The sequence below is a fragment of the Balaenoptera physalus genome (assembly GCF_965194825.1).
Source record: "Balaenoptera physalus genome assembly, chromosome: 8".
Lineage (NCBI taxonomy): Eukaryota > Metazoa > Chordata > Mammalia > Artiodactyla > Balaenopteridae > Balaenoptera > Balaenoptera physalus.
In genome coordinates, this window is record NC_138887.1 from 72968474 (window position 1) to 72987102 (window position 18629).

At 38.2% G+C, this 18629-nt stretch overlaps 2 protein-coding genes across 18 annotated transcripts in view; one reads left to right on the forward strand and one right to left on the reverse strand.

The window, feature by feature from the left end:
• LOC309665525 (uncharacterized protein) overlaps positions 1–18629 on the forward strand; it is a 572167-nt gene that overhangs the window by 6141 nt on the left and 547397 nt on the right. For 16 of the 17 annotated variants that reach the window (XR_014266444.1, XR_014266445.1, XR_014266446.1 and 13 more), the window contains exon 2: positions 1154–1265. The exons of the other annotated variant lie outside the window; for it this stretch is intronic. The gene's annotated coding sequence lies outside the window, so the exon portion shown is untranslated. The remainder of the gene's footprint in view (positions 1–1153; positions 1266–18629) is intronic. 17 annotated transcript variants of the gene reach the window in all.
• SPMIP4 (sperm microtubule inner protein 4) overlaps positions 1261–18629 on the reverse strand; it is a 45163-nt gene continuing 27794 nt past the window's right edge. The window contains exons 7-9 of the mRNA XM_082472207.1: positions 13382–13556; positions 13002–13093; positions 1261–10210 (exon numbers count right to left, since the gene is read on the reverse strand). Of these exons, the coding sequence (XP_082328333.1) occupies positions 9407–10210; positions 13002–13093; positions 13382–13556 (1071 nt within the window). The 3' untranslated portion in view covers positions 1261–9406. The remainder of the gene's footprint in view (positions 10211–13001; positions 13094–13381; positions 13557–18629) is intronic.

The window sequence follows — 18629 nt, forward strand, 5'->3', positions numbered from 1 at the left end:
TTATTATGTTCTAGAGATAAAAGCCAGGCCTGAAAATTTTAGAAGGGAACTGGGAAGTATATTTTCAAAAAATATGACATAACAAGTGTGAAAAAGAATCAAATAGAAATTTTGGAACTGATAAAAAACAAAAGAGAATACAAGATTAAAAATATAATACAAAAAAAAGAAAAAAGAAAAAATCTTAAGAAGATACAGTGATAATGTATAATGTACTTTTCGTGGGGTCCCAGAAGGAGAGAAGAGAGAATGGGGTAGAAGCAATATTTGAAAGATGTAAGTCCAGAGATTCAAGAAACCCTGTGATTCCCAAATCCGTAAAACACCAAAGACAAAGATAATAACTTAAAGCAAAATGAGAAAAACACATTCGAAGACCTTTTAGACAGTTAAGTTTTCTACAGCAACAATAGAAGCCAGAAGACAGTATATGGATAGCTTCAACATACTGAAAGAAAATAACTGTCAAATTAAATTCTTTATCTGGCAAACATATCTCTTAAGAATGAAAGAAAAATAAAGACATTTCAAACAAAAACTGAGCTTGCAACCAGCATATCCACACTGAAGGAAATTCTGAAAGGTGTTCTTTAGACAAAAGGAGAATGAGTCCAGATTGAGAGATCAGAGACAAAGTTAGAGATTAACTCATTTTTTTAATACATGATCGTATTGGCATTTTATTTATTTATTTTTATAAATTTATTTATTTATTTATTGGCTGTGTTGGGTCTTCATTGCTGCACGTGGGCTTTCTTTAGTGCAGTGAGCGGGGGCTACTCTTCTTTGTGGTGCACAGCTTTCTCATTGCAGTGGCTTCTCTTGTTTCGGAGCACAGGCCCTAAGTGCACGGGCTTCAGTAGTTGTGGCATGTGGGCTCAATAGTTGTGGCTTGTGGGCTCTAGAGCGCAGGCTCAGTAGTTGTGGCGCACGGGCTTAGTTGCTCCGCAACATGTGGGATCTTCCCAGACCAGGGCTCAAACCCATGTCCCCTGCATTGGCAGGTGGATTCTTAACCACTGCGCCACCAGGGAAGTCCCGAGATTAACTCATTATTGACCAGGGGATTTTTGCAGAAACTAATGCCCATGACCGGTGATTTTTATTTTGGCCAGCCAAAAATTAATTCTGTTATTTCACTATCACTTTGCAGGTTATTTACATTCAATAGTTACACCTGACACACCTGTAAAGTCTTCTAATTTTCGTGAAATGTTGTCTTCAATCCACTCTTCTGTGGAAGCAAAGGAGCATTCTCTAGCACCGTGAGTTTCATTTTCACTTTCCACATCAGAATCAATCACTAAGGTTTTTTGTCTTTTTCTTGGCCTAATATTCACATCGTCGGAATCAGAACTATATTCCGAAGAACTATCATCTTCTGAGACATTAGTATATATGTTGCTCAGACAATCAGAGAAAGTATCTGCATAAAATTCACTGAAAACTTCTTCTTCACTCAAAATTTTGTGATGTGTCATTTTTGAAAAATTTATTTTATAATATACACAAGGTTGGAACAAAAACCTAATGGGGCAAAATGTGAATGATAACGACAGTCACAAGTTGTATAATGAACCCTTGATAAATGTTAAGCTCTAACAACTTCGCATGGTGATGTTAATTGTATCACTCTCTAAAAATGTATTAATATGTCTCCAGTCAATAATGTGTTTAAGAGCAATAAAATAGGTAAATATGTGGTTGAATCCAAATGAACACTGGTCAAATAGTAATGTCCTTTGTAGTTGAAATATATACATGACAGCAATAGCATATAAGTCAATAGAAAAGTAAATAGAATTGAAATATTCTAAGATCCTTGCATTATCCAGGAAGAGGGTATATTTTCTTTCTTTCTTTCATTTTTTTTTGGGCCATGCGGCTTGTGGGATCTCAGTTCCCTGACCAGGGATCAAACCTGGGCCCCTGGCAGTGAGAGCCATGAGTCCTAACCACTGGACTGCCAGGGAATTCCCTATTTTCTAGGGAAACTAATAAGGTAATATATCATATTAAAATAGTATATTTTCAAAGTAATGGGAAAAATAAAATGGTGTTTAATTTTTTTAAAAAAGACAAGAAAAAGAGAAAAATAACTTAAACAGGCAGGAAAAAACCCCCACCATATTGTAAGATGGTAAAGTAGAACCCAATTAGATAAGTTGTTATATTAAATGAACTTAATTCTATAGTTTTTTGTTGTTGTTGTTTTGTTTTGTTTTGCTTGTTTTTTAAAATCTTGGCCAGGCCACACGGCTTGTAGGATCTCAGTTCCCTGACCAGGGATTGAACCCGGGCCATGGCACTGAAAGCGCCAAATCCTAACCACTAGACCACCAGGGAACTCCCTAAATTCTGTAGTTTTATTTTTCTTTTAAGCATTTATTTATTTATTCATGGCTGCATTGGGTCTTTGTTGATGCTCACGGGCTTTCTCTAGTTGTGTCGGGTGGGGGCTACTCTTTGTTGCGGTGCGCGGGCTTCTCATTGTGGTGGCTTCTCTTGTTGTGGAGCACAGGCTCTAGGTGCACGGGCTTCAGTAGTTGTGGCACGTGGGCTCAGTAGTTGTGGCTCATGGGCTCCAGAGCGCAGGCTTGGTAGTCGTGGCGCACAGGTTTAGTTGCTTCGCTGCATGTGGGATCTTCCCAGACCAGGGATCGAACCCGTGTCCCCTGCATCGGCAATGTGGATTCTTAACCACTGTGCCACCAGGGAAGTCTAATTCTATAGTTTTAAGACAAACGATTTCCAAAAAAATTTTTTTTCCAAAAATAAATATTTGCTCTTTACAAAAGTGTATCTAAAGCATAAGAATGTTTGAAAGTAAAAGAATGGACTAATATAACAGATAAATGTCTGGTAAGAAAGATGAAGAAAAAAGGCACTAAAAATTCATGTGAAAAATGACAAATCATGTAGACACTGAAAAAAAATAAGCATTATTTTATTGAAGATTTAGATCAAATGAAAATTCCTTGAAAAGTAGAATTTATCAAAACTGACATAGGAATAAAGAGCAAACAAATAATACTATTTAAAAAAATAAAAGAGGGGACTTTGCTGGTGGTGCAGTGGATAAGACTCCACGCTCCCAATGCAGGGGGCCTGGGTTCGATCCCTGGTCAGAGAACTAGATTCCACATGCATGCCGCAACTAAGAGTTCTCATAGCACAACTAAGGAGCCCACATGCTGCAACTGAGGAGCCAGCGAGCCACAGCTAAGGAGCCCGCCTGCTGCAACTAAGACCTGGTGCAACCAAATAAATAAATATTTTAAAAAAAGAACAGAAAAGAAAAAATTCTTTAAAATTAAAGAAATTGAATCCATAATTTAAAGTCTTCCCACAAGGAAAACTCTAGGCCCAGATGGCCCCAGTGGTAAATTGTACCAAACATTTAAGGAAGAAATAATCCCAGTAACTAATAAATTCTTTTGGAGGACAGAAAAAGAGTATACTTACATATATATATGGAACTGCAGCTTCAGTTAGCATTATAGCCTTATTAAATTTAAAATAATATATTCTCATTCTCCTAAATCCATCTGTCTTGTGAATATGCCACATAGGTGATTTAAATGGGATGTGACAGGAATAATTACCCCTGCATTTTTCAAGTCTTGGATGGTGGCACTGATACTAGTGTGCCTTCCTCACCCCCTTCTGCAAGATTTGACACTAACTTTATTCTGGGGAGAGAGGGTGCTCAATAAGTTACTGAGTCGAAGTTCATACTGCTCACTGCGTGATAGGCCAGTAAATCATGAGACGAGTCGCTGGGGCAAGAAATAGCGACTTTATTCGGAAAGCCAGCAGACAGAGAAAATGGTGGACTAGTATCCCAAAGAACCATCTTCCCTGAGTTAGAATTCAGGCTTCTTTTGTACTAAAAGGGAAGGGGGTAAAGTCCTGGTTCTGGTCAGACTCCGGAGGGGATGTGTTAATTTCTTCCTGCCTGCAGCCATTCACAGATAGGCCTGGTCAGGATGTTTCCTGTGAGCAAAACAATTTGCTGTTACACTAAAAAATTTTAGCTTAACGCTCATTACATGGGAGGCAGGATTCTCAGATGTATGCCGTCATGTATAATTTAAGCTTATAGGCAACATCCCTTTTGTGATTAACTTGTAGCAATGGCAATAGAATTCAAAGCTTAAAGTAAAAGAAACATATCCAATATGGAGTCAGATTTGTTCTTCCTTATTACAATGATACTTCCACTGACCTTTTCTTTCTTTATGGGTTAGGGAGCCAAAGAAGGGATTCTGCCAGTTGCTGAGTTTATCTGTTCCAAAGACACACTCAAGAACTGGGGAAATAATTACAATTTGGTTCTTATCAGCTCCATCAAGAAGTAAACTTGGCCTCCCTCCTCTGACTGGTGGCTCACAGTGGTCTTCTGGGTCTAAAGGGATTAGTAAGAGCCATTGCTTAATAGTCTTGAAATGAATAGGTATTTCCTTTTTTGCAGTGCACAGTTATCCCTTGGATCTCTTTGTGAAAGGTTAGGTAGAAGATTTAGAATAGATACTTGTTATTTGCTGGGTCTTTCCTCACCTCATTAATCAGTTTCACCCTCATTAATCATGCTCAGGAATTGTGAACTAATTCTGACCTGAGTTTTGGCAAGGGATTATGACTCTGTTTTGGTGACTCAGGTTGGATGCTTTTTACTTTTAATGTTTTTTTGTTATACACAGCACATAGACCTTACTGTGCTGCTTGTCTGTTTCAATCCTGAGTAACCCAAGAGCAATTGACCAGTGCCCAACATCCTTCTGTATCAAACTGCTCTGATTACCCTCCCATCCTGCTGCCTATTACAGTAGCCATTCCTATTTTGCCTCTGAAAGTTAGTGGTAAGCTTGGCTTTTGCTAACCAGGGATTCTATTATCCCCTTTAAAATCAGGGAACCCATTTCAATTCAGTATTCTCCCTTCAGTTAACAGATACTTCATTGTGTTTCAAAGAAGTTTGTAATCCCTTCACAAATTTATTTTTTAACCTTATAATTTATTAAGCTGTAATTCACATTCCATACAATTTAAATTATATAATTCAGTGATTTTTAATATAGTCAGAGATATGAGTAATCACCACAACAGTCAATTTCAGAACATTTTTATCACATCAAGGAGAAAACCTCATATATTTAATTATTACTCCTCTGCCCCTCTATCCCCCCATTCATATCACCCCAATCCCCCAGCCCTAAGCAACCATTAATCTATTTTCTGTCTCTATAGCTTACTAAATCCTGGATTTTTGTATCAATGGAATCATGTAGTATGTGGTCTTTTGTGGCTTCTTTCACTTCGTATAATGTTTTCAAGGTTCCTTCATGTGGTAGCATATATTAGAACTTAATTCCTTTTTATGGCCAAATAATATTCCATTGTATTGATATACCACAATTTGTTTATCCATTCATCCATTAAATGATATCTGGGTTGTTTCCAATTGGGACTATTACAAATAAAGCTACCATGAATATTCATGTACAGGTTTTGGTGTGAACATAGTCTTCATTTCTTTGGGATAAATGTCCATTAGTACAATTTATGGATCATATGGAAGTTGCATGTTTAGTTTTTAGGAAATTGGCAAACTATTTTCCAGCACTTGCTAGCAATGTTTGAATGATTCAGTTTCTCCATATCCTCACCAGCCCTTGGTGTTTTCACTATTTATTTTAGCCATTCTCATAGATGTGTCATGATATCTCATTGTGGTTTTAATTTGCATTTCTCTAATGGTTAATGAATGATGTTGAATGTCTTCTCTTGTGATTATTTGCCATTGTATCCTCTTTGGTGAAATGATTCTTTATGTCTTTTGCCCATTTTCTAACGGGACTGTTTGTTATTTTACTGTTGAATGTTTAGAGTTCTTTATAAATTGCAGATATTAGTCCTTTGTTATATATATGGCTTGCAAAATATTTTCTCCCAGTCTATAGCATATCTTTTCATCCTTTCACCAGCCGAAGTTTTAAATTTTGATGAAGTTCAATTTGTCAGTTTTTTCTTTTATCGATTATGTTTTTTGTGTCAAGTCTAGGAACTCAAGCCTGAATGAAGCACAGACATATTTTCTCAGTAAGGTACATCACAGACTTCCTGCACTTAGGAACAGTGCACATGCACTATCTTGGGCCATTTTACACAGCAAAATCACCAACAAAGGGCACAAAATGTAAAAAACGTGGCAAGAAGTAGACTGCAAAAAGGACACATGTTTACAATATGAGAGCTGAGACAAGAAGGGAGAGCATTGCCTTGTTCAACCTTAGCTGGGAACTCTTTCTCCTGGAGAGTTGATGTCTGTCAGTTTTCTGGCAGCCTAGCGGGGAAGGGAGCTGCACCTCTCAGCCCTCAGGAGTCACTGTGCTGGTTGTCCTCTTTTTGCCTCTCTAGATCCATTTCCCCCTTCTTTGCCTTAGGACATTGTTATCTAAGGACTGCATCACCTGGGTCCCCTTGCTCTCTGACTTCTGGTTGTGTTTGGCTAGTGGGAGGCACTGTAACAGTGGGCCCTTCCCTTTTCCTGAAGGGATAGGAGTGGTCTTACAATTGCTAGTTCTGGGAACCTCATTGGAGTCTCCCTTAACCCTGCCCACATCTCGTAAAGGGTCCTTTTGCTAAACTCCCCTCAGTGAAATCCTTTGAGGGTCTGTTTCCTGCTGGGACCCTGACCGATACAAATACTTACTCCCCTGTTTTCAGAACAGTATCCAGTCCTCAGCTATGCCTGGTGTTCTCCACACCAGGAATACTCTTTTTTACCTTTCTTTGGAAAATAATCCCTCCAGACTTCTATCAGGGTGGGCACTTGTCTAGCACTGGGGAGTGGGGTAGGGTGGGGCAGGGAGAGATTCTACGAATCAATTGTGTCTTAGCTTTCACCCAATCTTCCTTAATTTAACAACCCTCCATCCCTGCCCTACCCCCTGCCTTTACTCCCAGACACGGTCACTCCTGATACTGAGCTCCAGAGCCTTTTGAGGATTCTGCTGTATAAACCGGGCTGTTTTGCCCACTGCCAGTATAGGGTTCTAGTGTCTTTAGCCAGCAAGGATCTATCTTTCATCATCTCCTTTCTAAAATGTTCCTAGTGTCCCAGCTCTGCTCCCCCAACTGACCTGGCTAGTTTATGCTTTGGATAAAACAAAAACAAAATACAGTAAAAACAAACAACAAAAACCAAACAAATGAAAAACAAAGCCAAAAAACTTTCCTGTAGTTTTAATGTGCTCTTTGGAGTGAGTGAAATTAGACGCATGGAGTCAATCTATCTTAATCTGGAAGCCTCCATAAAGATTTTTCAAAATTGAGTTTATGATGAGCAAGACTTGGAGTGTAGATATTCTCTGCCACCAAATGAGGCCAGATCCATTAGCTTTAACAACCAGCAGAGTTAGGAGGAGAGCTGACAACCTCTTATGAGAGTTGAGGAGGATGTCTAGGACAGATGTCTGAAGAGAAGGTTGCATCTCTTCTGCATAGAGGTGGATGGAGTGAATACCCGTAGTCAGAATGCAGTTCTGCAACCCTGTGCCCCAGTGCAATCCAGGGAAAAATGTTCAGTTAAAACTCCAAATTCCTATACTGCAGAGTTGCATCTTCCAAAGTTTTTTCTTTGGGAGTCTAGTCTGATGATATGTTCTGTGATAAAAGGATCAGATTAGTTTGAGAAACATGTGCACTCTATCCCCCTCACTTTAGACATTTGCAAATATGTTTACATGCTAAAGGCTATGGAGAATCCTGTGATTAAGTCATGTGATTGGCTTTCTTGCCCCCAGTTTTCCCCAATGTTATTTTATCATGTAACTTTTTACTTCCCACAATACCTAATATAACTAATATAACTAGTGCTGTAGAATAAAATTTGGAAAAAATTCCATAATTTTAGCCCAGAATAGTTGTAAAGAGGGTGTAACCAAATGACATGTTGGTCATGAAACAAAACCAAAAATTTAGAAAAAATCTCAACAGAACACTCATAGAAATTCCTCATGAACTTTCCATGGTAAACTGTGTCTAAAATGTACCTCTTGGCATAGTAAATGAGTTGACTCACATTTAGGGGTTAACTAAACTCTTGGTGGACACTTTCTAAAAATCATGATATTTAGGGACTTCCCTGGCAATCCAGTGGTTAAGCCTCCACGCTTCCACTGCAGGGGGCGCAGGTTCCATCCCTGGTCAGGGAACTAAGATCCCGCATGCTGTGCAGTGTGGCCAAAAATTAAAAAAAAAAAATCATGATATTTGGCTTTAGAATAATTGATATCAAACCATCTGCTATGGTCTGAATGTTTGTGTCCCCCCTAATTTATATATTGAAATCCTAACCCCCAAGATTATTAGGAGGTAGGGGTCTTTGGGAGGTGATTAGTTCACGGAGGCCGAGCCCTCATGAATGGGATTAGTGGCATTATAAAAGAGGCCCAGAGAGATCCCTTGCCCCTTCTACCATGTGAGGTTGTGGTGAGAATACACCTGTCAATGAGGAAGTAGACCCTCACCAGACACCAAATCTGCCAGTGCTATGACCTGGACTTACCCACCTCCAGAACTGTGAGAATAATGTTTGTTGTTTATAAGCCACCTGGTTTATGGTATTTCATCATAGCAGCCCAAACAGACTAAGACACCATCCTTTCTTGCCACAGAGTTCATCAGTTACTAATTAAAGCCATTGCTACGTCTTCACAATGAAATCATTTTTTCTTCATAAAAGAAATGGTTATGTTTCTCTATCAGAAGGTTAAAGGAAAAGAAACATCCAACTTAGAATGCGTGCATGCAGAGCATTTTGGGTTTCGTCTTTTCTACTAACTTATTTTGTCCACATGTTTACATAAAGGAATAGGGCCCACACATTTACTTTATTAAGGTAATGTAGTTTGTAGAGCAGTCTGTCCCTCAATTAACTAGGTTTTGTCTTTGTACCTAATGTTATTTTGTACAAACATTTACATATAGGGACAGTGTTCATATATTTGTTTTATTAAGGCACTATAGTTTGTATAGACATTTGTCAATTATTGGGAATTTGAGTTTTTTTCAAATATTTTTTGTAAAACTTTGTCATACACATTGTTTATCATGATTTTGGAAAAATTCCTTGGTGTATAATTTGAAATGAGATTAAAGACTATAAATTTTTCTGGTTCTAATATTTTATTGCCAAATGGTTAAACTTTTGAAGAAGTCAGAACATCACCTTTTCTGGGTTCTTCTGACCAGATCTTAACTTAAGTTCCTGAAAACATAAACCTCATTAACAAGCTCATTATGGCTTCTCCAGAAAACAGAATCCAGCAATGAGGAAGAAATTGTTATATTTTTTTCTTTCCTTGCAAGAAGCTGGGTTTTGAAGGGAAGGATGAATATCTCAATTATAGAGATAATAGGAATTATGGCCATAGAATTGGTGTTTCTTCCCTGAATGCTCTTTATCCCTGAGGTCTTTATAGTCTTCTAGAATTGATTTATGGAAACATTTTTGTGCACCAGTTTTTGACAAAGTGTTCTTAAGCTCCAGCAGGTCGGTCTGAGGCTTGGCCACTCCAGCTCTAGGAATCCAACACAGAATAGGTCTTGTTTCTTCACCGTTTTCCATATTCAAGGTCAACCGTTCTGGCTTACTTAAAAAATGTTCTAAATCGGAATCTCCTGAGTCTGGTTTATTTTGTAAAATGCTAGGCTTACTAAGGCTAACGGGGTTTTGGCACATATTATACTGATTTAAATGTTCATAGGGAATGTAATGGTCTGGGTTGCAGTAAGGTATAGGTTGGGGTTTTAATGACAGCTGTCTCCAGTACAAATCTTCTGTCTTTTCAGTATCTGTGATTTTTGGAAATGGTTTTATGTCATAAGTATTAGCCAGATCTTTTGTTGGATAACAAGATGGGAGTGCATAGGTAGATAGCAAGCTTTGTTCTTCCTTAATCTTGTCTTCAATTTCCTGGTTTTTATGAGTCACACCCGCAGGTATGTTATCACTCAGAGCCATCATTTCTGTAGAACTGGATACAAAGGTATGAAAAGCACACAAAACTCTAGGAGTACAATCTGGACAGGAAGGTGGTCTTTGCTGGACAATACCCTCCAGAGGACGTCGGTTCTGAATCAGTCGGGCAATTCGTCCTTCCAAGGGTCTGGTGGGCTTTAAGGCAGGATGGAATTTTTCTTGCTGTGGTGGCGGGATAAAAGAGAAAATCAATTAATTAATAGATCTGGCATAGTCAGGATACTGCCACAAATGGCAGGTCAAAAGTCATACCCATTTTCACTGTCTGAGTAAACATATGATGGGTACGAGCATACATTGCAATGTTCTTTGATGTTTATTTAAAGACATTGAAATTTGGATCCTAATAAACACATGTTTTTATAAGGAAAGGGCACATTTTTACTTGGCTATAGAGAAATTCCTCCACGTAGGAACTCTTTGCTTTCAAACTTTCCAAGATATAAAAGAACTACTGGAATAAACCAGATGATGTTTTATGATGATGATGCCCATCACCAACAGATGATGTTAAAAGTTACGTGCAGTTATTTAAATCTCAGCCAAAGCCTTCTTTATTAGGCCAAGGCAAGGGTTCTTAAACCTCGGTTGAATCAGAATCAGCTTTGGAGCTGGCAGAAAATGGGATTCCTAAGCTTGGTCCTCTGAGATTGTGATTCAGAGGGTCTGCAGTAGGGCTCAGGAATCTGCTTTCTTAACAAGCATCTTGGGTGATGCTAAGGCCAGTGATGTGTTATGCCTGGAGAAACACTGGTCTGAGGGGGGTTTGTCCTATCTGGGCTTCTTTTTGAGATGTTTTATAAATATTTTGAACTCAGTCATGTCTGGTAACTGCAAAAGCAGTGAGTGTATTTAAAGAGCTATTAATAGATATATGTCTGTGGGCGGGGGGAGGAGGAAGAGGGAAGAGTTGACTTGGAAGGGGCATGAGGGAACTTTCTGGGATGATGGTAACGTTCAATATATTGATAGGGGTTCGGGTTACAAAAGTGTATGCATTTGTCAAAACTCATTGAATGTTAAGATTTGTACAATTGTATTGAATGTATATTTCACCTTAAAAGACTAATTGAACTCTGATTAATGATTTGCATACTGAATGTTTAGGGTTCAAGTATACGAATGTCTGCCATTTACACTGAAAGGCAGAAAAAATAATAAAGTGTTTTTATGGGTCTTTGGCGTGATGGAGAGATGGATAGGTATGTGATTAAAATAAGTATAGTAAAATGCTAATGGTAGAATCTAGATGATGGGTATATAGGTCTTAACTGTAAAATTATATAGACTTTTCTGTATGTTTGAACATTTTTATAATATGTTTAAGAAAAAAAAAGAATGAATGTATGACAGTGATGGAATCGATAGCGAAGATAATAAAAATAAGAATGGTGAGAAAATAATAACTCTAGTTTGGACTTAGAAAATAAAATGGATTTAGGAACATCCTTTTGGAACCTAATCTGTTCATAGTTGGAGGAGTTTCCATACGGTTATCAACAAATTTTTTATATCTTTTAGCTAATCAGGTTTGAGTAGATACTTTGAAAAAAAGAAAAAAATTCTAGCTCTTTGAAATGCATTGTTAAATCTGTCACAAACAAAAAAGTATATAGTATATCATATCCTACTTTGATAGTATCCCTGTATGCAAGAAGCAGTCTTTAGTACCTTTATTGTATTCTACTATAACAAAATATTTCATACACATATTTATTACCAAGAAAACATGCCTTTCCAGGGTCCATTATTTATGTTTTAATTAGAAACCAGCAAGATTCACTGAAACTTTCATTTAAACATGCAACTATTTTAGGCATTTTTTTATCCTGTTATTGGTAAAAATTTAGGTGTTGATTTACTTGCATGGTAATTTTGCATATAACATACTTGACAAGCATCCTTTGTATAACTGTACATGTATTTCCTTGTAAAAATGACAACGCTGCTTCCTGAGGGGTGGACTCTACAGGGTCAAATTTGTGGAAATCTGGACAGTTGCTGAACACACCTGACAATGTTAGAGCATACGTATAGTCTTTTCTAGCCTTAGAGACTGCTTGTTGCGAGTGAAAAATAAAGAAAATTAAAAACCCTTTAGCGAATGATAAAGCACAGTCTGTGGAACTACTCTTGGTGTTAACAATTTATATCGCCTTGGGAAATACTGAAGCTAATGTAAAATAAATGTGTTCAGTCTAAAAAGAGTTCATATTGAAATACCTTATAGTTGTTTTTTAGGTACCTTATAGTTGTTTTTTAGGTATCTTTACACAGTCTACATCTTTGAAAATATTAATCTTGTTTAAAAAACTGAGTTTTAGAGGATAATATTTAGGTCCCAAATAATACAACATAAATGTATACTATTAGGTCATTTTTTTTCATTTACATAATTAAGCCAAGAAATTATAACTTCTAACACTAAAGGGCTTGATCATTTCTTTCAGGCCATTTCACATAATCTAGTAAGAAATCTCTTGATATTTGCAGAGAATTTATTGGCTTTTGATTGTAATTCAGCCAACTCTCAATTATTGTGGATATCAGGAAGAAGCCTTTATCTCTTCAAAAGCAGTGATAATGTGCAAGATATAAAATATGCAAAGATTCACAGAATTTATTAAGAATCACATTACATTACTAGGTAAAGTTTCATAAACCAATTCCTTTGTAAATTTTAGCAAAAGTAGCATAGTAGAAAATCTGTAAAAAAACAAAACAAACAAAAAACAAAACCAGCACTGTGATGAAGAAAAGAAACCTTGCTTGTTCTTCAAAATAGTGAAGTTTGAATCAATTCAGAATTAACTTCTGAATTGAGTTAAATTTTCCCTTTGCTGGCTTGGTCACCAATACTCAGGAAGCAAATAAGAAGTGGGCAAAGCAAGAAGGACCTCAATACCTGGATACTTTCCCCCTAAATAACTGAGAGTTGACTGCAATTACTTACAGGCTCTGGGTCAAATCCTATCTGTCCAGTTAACTCTGCTACCTCCTTTTCATGGTAATCATCCAGTTCAAGGGGATTCATGGGCCCCAGACCTTAATGGAAACATCACACCTTATTATTTTGTTAGAGTAAGTGAAGAATGGTACTTAAATTTAGACCTTTTGTAGAAAAACTTACCTGTTCCCCTTTATAATTAGAACCGATAAAAGGAAAACCAACTTAACCTCCCAATTACCCGCTACGAGGAACTTACCACCCACCTTCTTTCTATTAGTACTTAGATTAAGAAACAGGGGAAAATAGTAGAAGATAAAAGCTGTAACAGCTCTAGTCAAAATTCCAATTTTGTTCTTTTTACTCATATTAAAGTGAACTCTTACCTGTAAAATCATGATTGTACGAAGTGATCCAGTGGGACCTCTCAAGATTTCTTTGTATGTTGGCTTCTTTTAGAGAGTTAATAGGGTCCCACGAATTTAAAGAAGTGTTAGGAGCGAAGGTTTTAGGTGGTTTTGGGTAGAATACTGGCTTGTTTTTCTCAACACATTTAGGAAGCTAGAATATGAATATAAAAGATCATTGCTGTTGACGTCATCTAGTAAAATGAGGGCTAATTCACTGTCTCAGCAGGAAAGAGGGCAAAGGAAATTCCAGGCTGAAGTCAGATACTACTTTTTCCTTCATTAATTACTAATATTCTGCAACTATAACCGTATTTAGAGTTAAACACAATATTTTATCAAAGGAGGTCTTTTCTAAAAGTCTTTTGCTTTAGCAGGGAGTCTGAAAATATACTTTGGAGAAATGTCCCTGGAAATCCTCTACCTCCAGTGAAATTTTATTAGAGATATAAAGGTCTCTGAGGTACTCCTTTGGCTCAGCTTAGCCAAAATTGTGTGCCTCCCACTTCTCCTTCCCTGCCTGAAATGACACCATATGATATCTTTTATGGATTTCTGACGAAGGTTAAGTCACTCAAATTCAAATAAAAAATTTCATTCTGTAGACATAACTGCTTTACAAATAATTTGTTTTGTATTTTCAAAAGGAGGTATGAGCATAAAAGTGAATGAATGAGTTTCATTGTAGTCTTTCTTTTTAGTTACTTAGAAATTCACTTTTTTTCAGATTGATGATTCTCAATAAATATTTACTGAGCACCTACATGTGTAAGGTAGTGGCAGAAACAAGGATGGATCAGAAACAAATCTTTCCATCTAGGAGTGTATTGGCTAGAAGAGGAGATGAGGTGTGAACGCAAATGACTATAAGATGAAAAGTAACTCTTTGCTTTAAGAGAGGTTAAGACAAAATAATCTGGAAGATCAGAGGAGGGAGAGATTGATTCCAACTGAACAGGGAAGTGGAGCTGGGAGCACAGAGGGTGGGAGGAGAGAAGAGGTCATGTTAGGTTATACCACAGAAAGTAGGCCTTGAATGGCATGCAGAAATGGGGAGGCCAAAGGAACAGTAAGAGCAGAGGTATGGATGGTGGTAGAAAGTATGGAATGAATATTTCTTGAACCTTCTGAACTTGTTCTCACAGTCAGGCCTACCCTTAACATTTGCAGGTCCTGGGGCTTTAGTACAATGAGAGCCCATATTCCATTAGTCTAAATAGTTCAACTTATAAATCAAGCGGATAAACTGTTAAGTAAATATGTTTCATTCTCCTACCTTGACAAAATACCTTCATAACAACCTGGAAGACCAGGTTCAAATTTAGTCTTCTTAGACTATCCTGAGTTCTGCACTGGGACATGGTGGTTCAGAAAGAGCCAACCGCGGGCTTCCCTGGTGGTGCAGTGGTTTAGAATCCACCTGCCAACGCAGGGGACACGGGTTCGAGCCCTGGTCCAGGAAGGTCCCACATGCCATGGAACAACTAAGCCCGTGTGCCACAACTACTGAAGCCCGCGTGCCTAGAGCCCATGCTCCGCAACAAGAGAAGCCACTGCAATGAGAAGCCTGCGCACCGCAACAAAGAGTAGCCCCCGCTTGCTGCAACTAGAGAAAGCCCGCGTGCAAGCAACGAAGACCCAACGCAGCCAAAAAAAAGAAAAAGGAAGAGCCAACCACTGGCCCCTGGCCTCAGCACCCCTTACTGCTTTCTTCCTACCCCCAGTTCCATCCCAAACTATGAGGTGCCTTGTACATGAGGGTACCCTACCCCTCAAGTTCAAGCTCCATATACCTATTACCTCTGCTTCCAGCAAACAGCCATCTCTTGGCCACCCGTTTGGCCTGGAGGTATATACTAGCTTGGCAGCATTGTCAACGAGAATGGACCTGAGGAAGAGACCCCGTGAAGGCCCTGAAACTGGGTTCAAAGCCATTTGTCAGGGAATCTGCAGTCCAACATCAGTCCGGGGCAGGAGACTGGGGAGCATGGGCTCCATATGGACATATCCTCTTGTCCCCATAAACTTCCTGCCCAATAGGGAGGGCACAGAGGAAGGCCAGAGCTGTGACTTATACAGCATGGGGCCTTCTTAAGTTCCTGGGCCTAAGGATGCTGCTGCTTATAGCAACCCTGTGAGGTTGGAGGGAACCCCATTTTACATACATAGAGTAGTCATGATAAAAGGCACTTGGTAAAAAACTGTCTCAAAAAGTATTAAATAACCACCTCTATAAACCCTTCATAAATATGTGGCCTGTTTACTCAGGGGTAAAGAAAGCCCTCTTTATTTTCCTTATCTTTATCATGATTTGCAAAGCCAGCTTACTTAGAAATAAAGAGGACTTTTTTCAAATATTGTTCTGAGGGGCTGGATTAATTTTGTGTCTTAATCTGGTCTAACTAACAGCGGTGATCTACTGATACGCAGTCAAAGGCACAGAGGAAGAAAACAGGGAATGTGAAATTTTATCTTAGCCTAAGGTGTCTTGGGAAGAGCCAGGAAATATTTGAGAGTGGAGAGCTGGTCAATTTTCAGTATGTTAAGGTAATGTTATACTGAGAGGACAGTGAGAAGAGGGGCTGCTGGTGATCATCCACTCAATAGGTATTCATTGGTTAAATATACTATTCACAGGGTAAGGTTAGTATCTGATATGCAAGGTAAGTACAAAGCAGGAAGGAATTCCGATTCTTGAGATGTTAGTATCTCAGCAGACACTCTAGTCTACAAAGGAGTGATGTTAGTTGTTTTGAATTTGGAATACATTCTCAGAGGAGTAGTGCTATATAAATGGTTGTTACATTCCTAGCATAGCCCATAAAATCTGTGTAACTGATAAATTATTTAATAAACATTTACTGAATACCTAATACATGCAAAACTATGTGCAAGCTTTTGAGGGCCCTGGGCTAGGCACCAAAACTTCATAAATTGCCATAAAATAACATAAATTAATACAGCTATAACGTGTTAAATAAAACAAAAAATTAAATGTAGTGTTTTGTTTTAGTCTTGAGTGATGGGGCTTAATAAGGTTTAATGGGGAGCAAGAAAAGGTTTATTGTGGAGACCACTTTGCCCTTTGGAGAGACGTTAGCATTGGGGACACTTATTGAATCTTTATTGGATCATATTTCACTTAATTGTATTGTATCAGCACCATTTTCACATTAAGAAGTCATGATTAGGAACTTTGTCATTTGCATATGAAATGAGTAGAGGAGGGAGAGCAAATAAGAGACTGGCAGAGATATGTTTCTTTGGTATCTAGTTAGGACTTTGGAAGAGAGAGAGTTAAAGGCATTAGAGGATGTACAGTGGGAGGAAGGCTGCCTGGGACAGAATGGAGGAAAAGCAGAGAGGGTAAGACAGTGGATAGGGAGCATGCATGGCAGGGAAGAGTGTGCTCATTTGTTTCCTCTTCCGGATACGCTGGTTGTTGCTGGGGACGAGCAGGTGGGAGGGTGGCGATGGAGAGGTGTACTGTGGGCAACCAGTTATTTGATAAGATGACATGTTCCTAAAGGAGGCGCCTGTGTGCTTGCCCAATTCATTATTGGTATTTGAGGATGAGTGTGGATTATGGGCGCTATTGTGGAGAGACGGAATCGTCCTAGGAGTGAGGAATGTATCTCTATGAGGAGGAAAGACACTTTAGATTGGAAGAATGCAGCTGGTTTAAGAAGGAAAACCACACTCCTTTGTAAGGGTGACACAAGTGAATGCTCTTTCCAAGGGAAGCCAAAGATCTTTCCAAATACTTAGAGTTAAGGAAAATTGGTAGTAGACTCAATTAGACTTAGAAAATGGTTAAAATATTTCAAATAGTCCAAGATTAGGGAGATTTATGGCACTTGCCCTCTGAGATTATATCTCATCTTACTCAAAAAATGATTACAAGGTAGATTTCATCCTAAAGAATATTTTCATATTGCAAAACTAAGACCAGATGCTTAATTTCTTGAGAAATAGAGAGGACGGGAGTCTTTGGCCACTTGAGCAAGTAATGACCAGAAACAGCACAGAAGAGTCAAATATTATCACCTATTTGTTTGCCAGTTATAAAAGGAAAAGGAATGTTCTGATTGGCTTCGTAATGGTTGGAAATGGCCAATGGGAAGAGATGGCCAGGGGAAGAGAGTGGTAGCAGGAGAGGCGCAGGTTAGACTGATGAGCGCAGTGATCAGTGATGACTGGTGGGGAAAACTGGGCCAGGCCAACGAGAAGCACAGGCTTCACATACGTGTAATGTAAAAAGGATGAGGGCAAAATGACATTTAAAATACTCTGTCAAAATGAAGCCCCAGCACTTAATTTTTAAAAGGTTAAACCCTTTTATTTAGAATATTCTCGTTTCCAAGACTACCCATTTCTTAATGTCATAGGTCAACAAAGTGTTACAATCATTGGAATAAAAATACTTAGAGCTGCTAACATTTAGTATGTGACTACTATGTGCTAATATGGTACTGAGTGCTTTTACATGCATTTCATTTTCAAGACAGCCCTATCAGTAGATTTTATTATTATTCCTGTTTTATCTATGAGGAAACTGAGTTATAGAAGGGTTAAGTATATTATCCAGGGTTATACAGCTGATAAGTTTTAGAGCCATGATGAGTTAATAGGTACTCCCTTCAAGCTCAGTATCAATTTTATTTTTATTTCTTTTTCCAGGGAAGTACAAAACTTGATTAGGATTAGGGATGAGCCAGAGGAATGACTGAAAGTTTGAAAATTAAGATCAATTAGAATAGATTAAAAAAGTGGGATTAATCATTAGAAGAAGGGTCAAATAAATCAGTCAAAAATATTTACATACAAAGTATTGTGGGGAATATGCATATTATATTCTGTTTTCAAAGAGCTTGTAATTTAGGTCAGGAGATATAAAATACACGTGAAAAGTTACTGGTTATAAGTGTTGTAGAGGCAGAAGAGAGAAATCACTTCTGTTGGAGCAACAATGCTTTATAAATGATAGCACTCTCTGTTTTCCAGGGTGCTTTCCTATCTTTCCTATGATCCTCTTATCCTGTGAAGTTTGTAGGACAGATCTTACTGAAATGATACAGATACATCTTATTAAAGCTCAGAGAAGAGAAACAATATGTCTAATACCACTTAGAGAACAAATGGCAGATACAGCAGGAACTAGAACACAGGCCTCCTAATTTGGTTCACTTTCTGCTGTGCAACAGAAACAATGAGGGTTGAGCTGAGT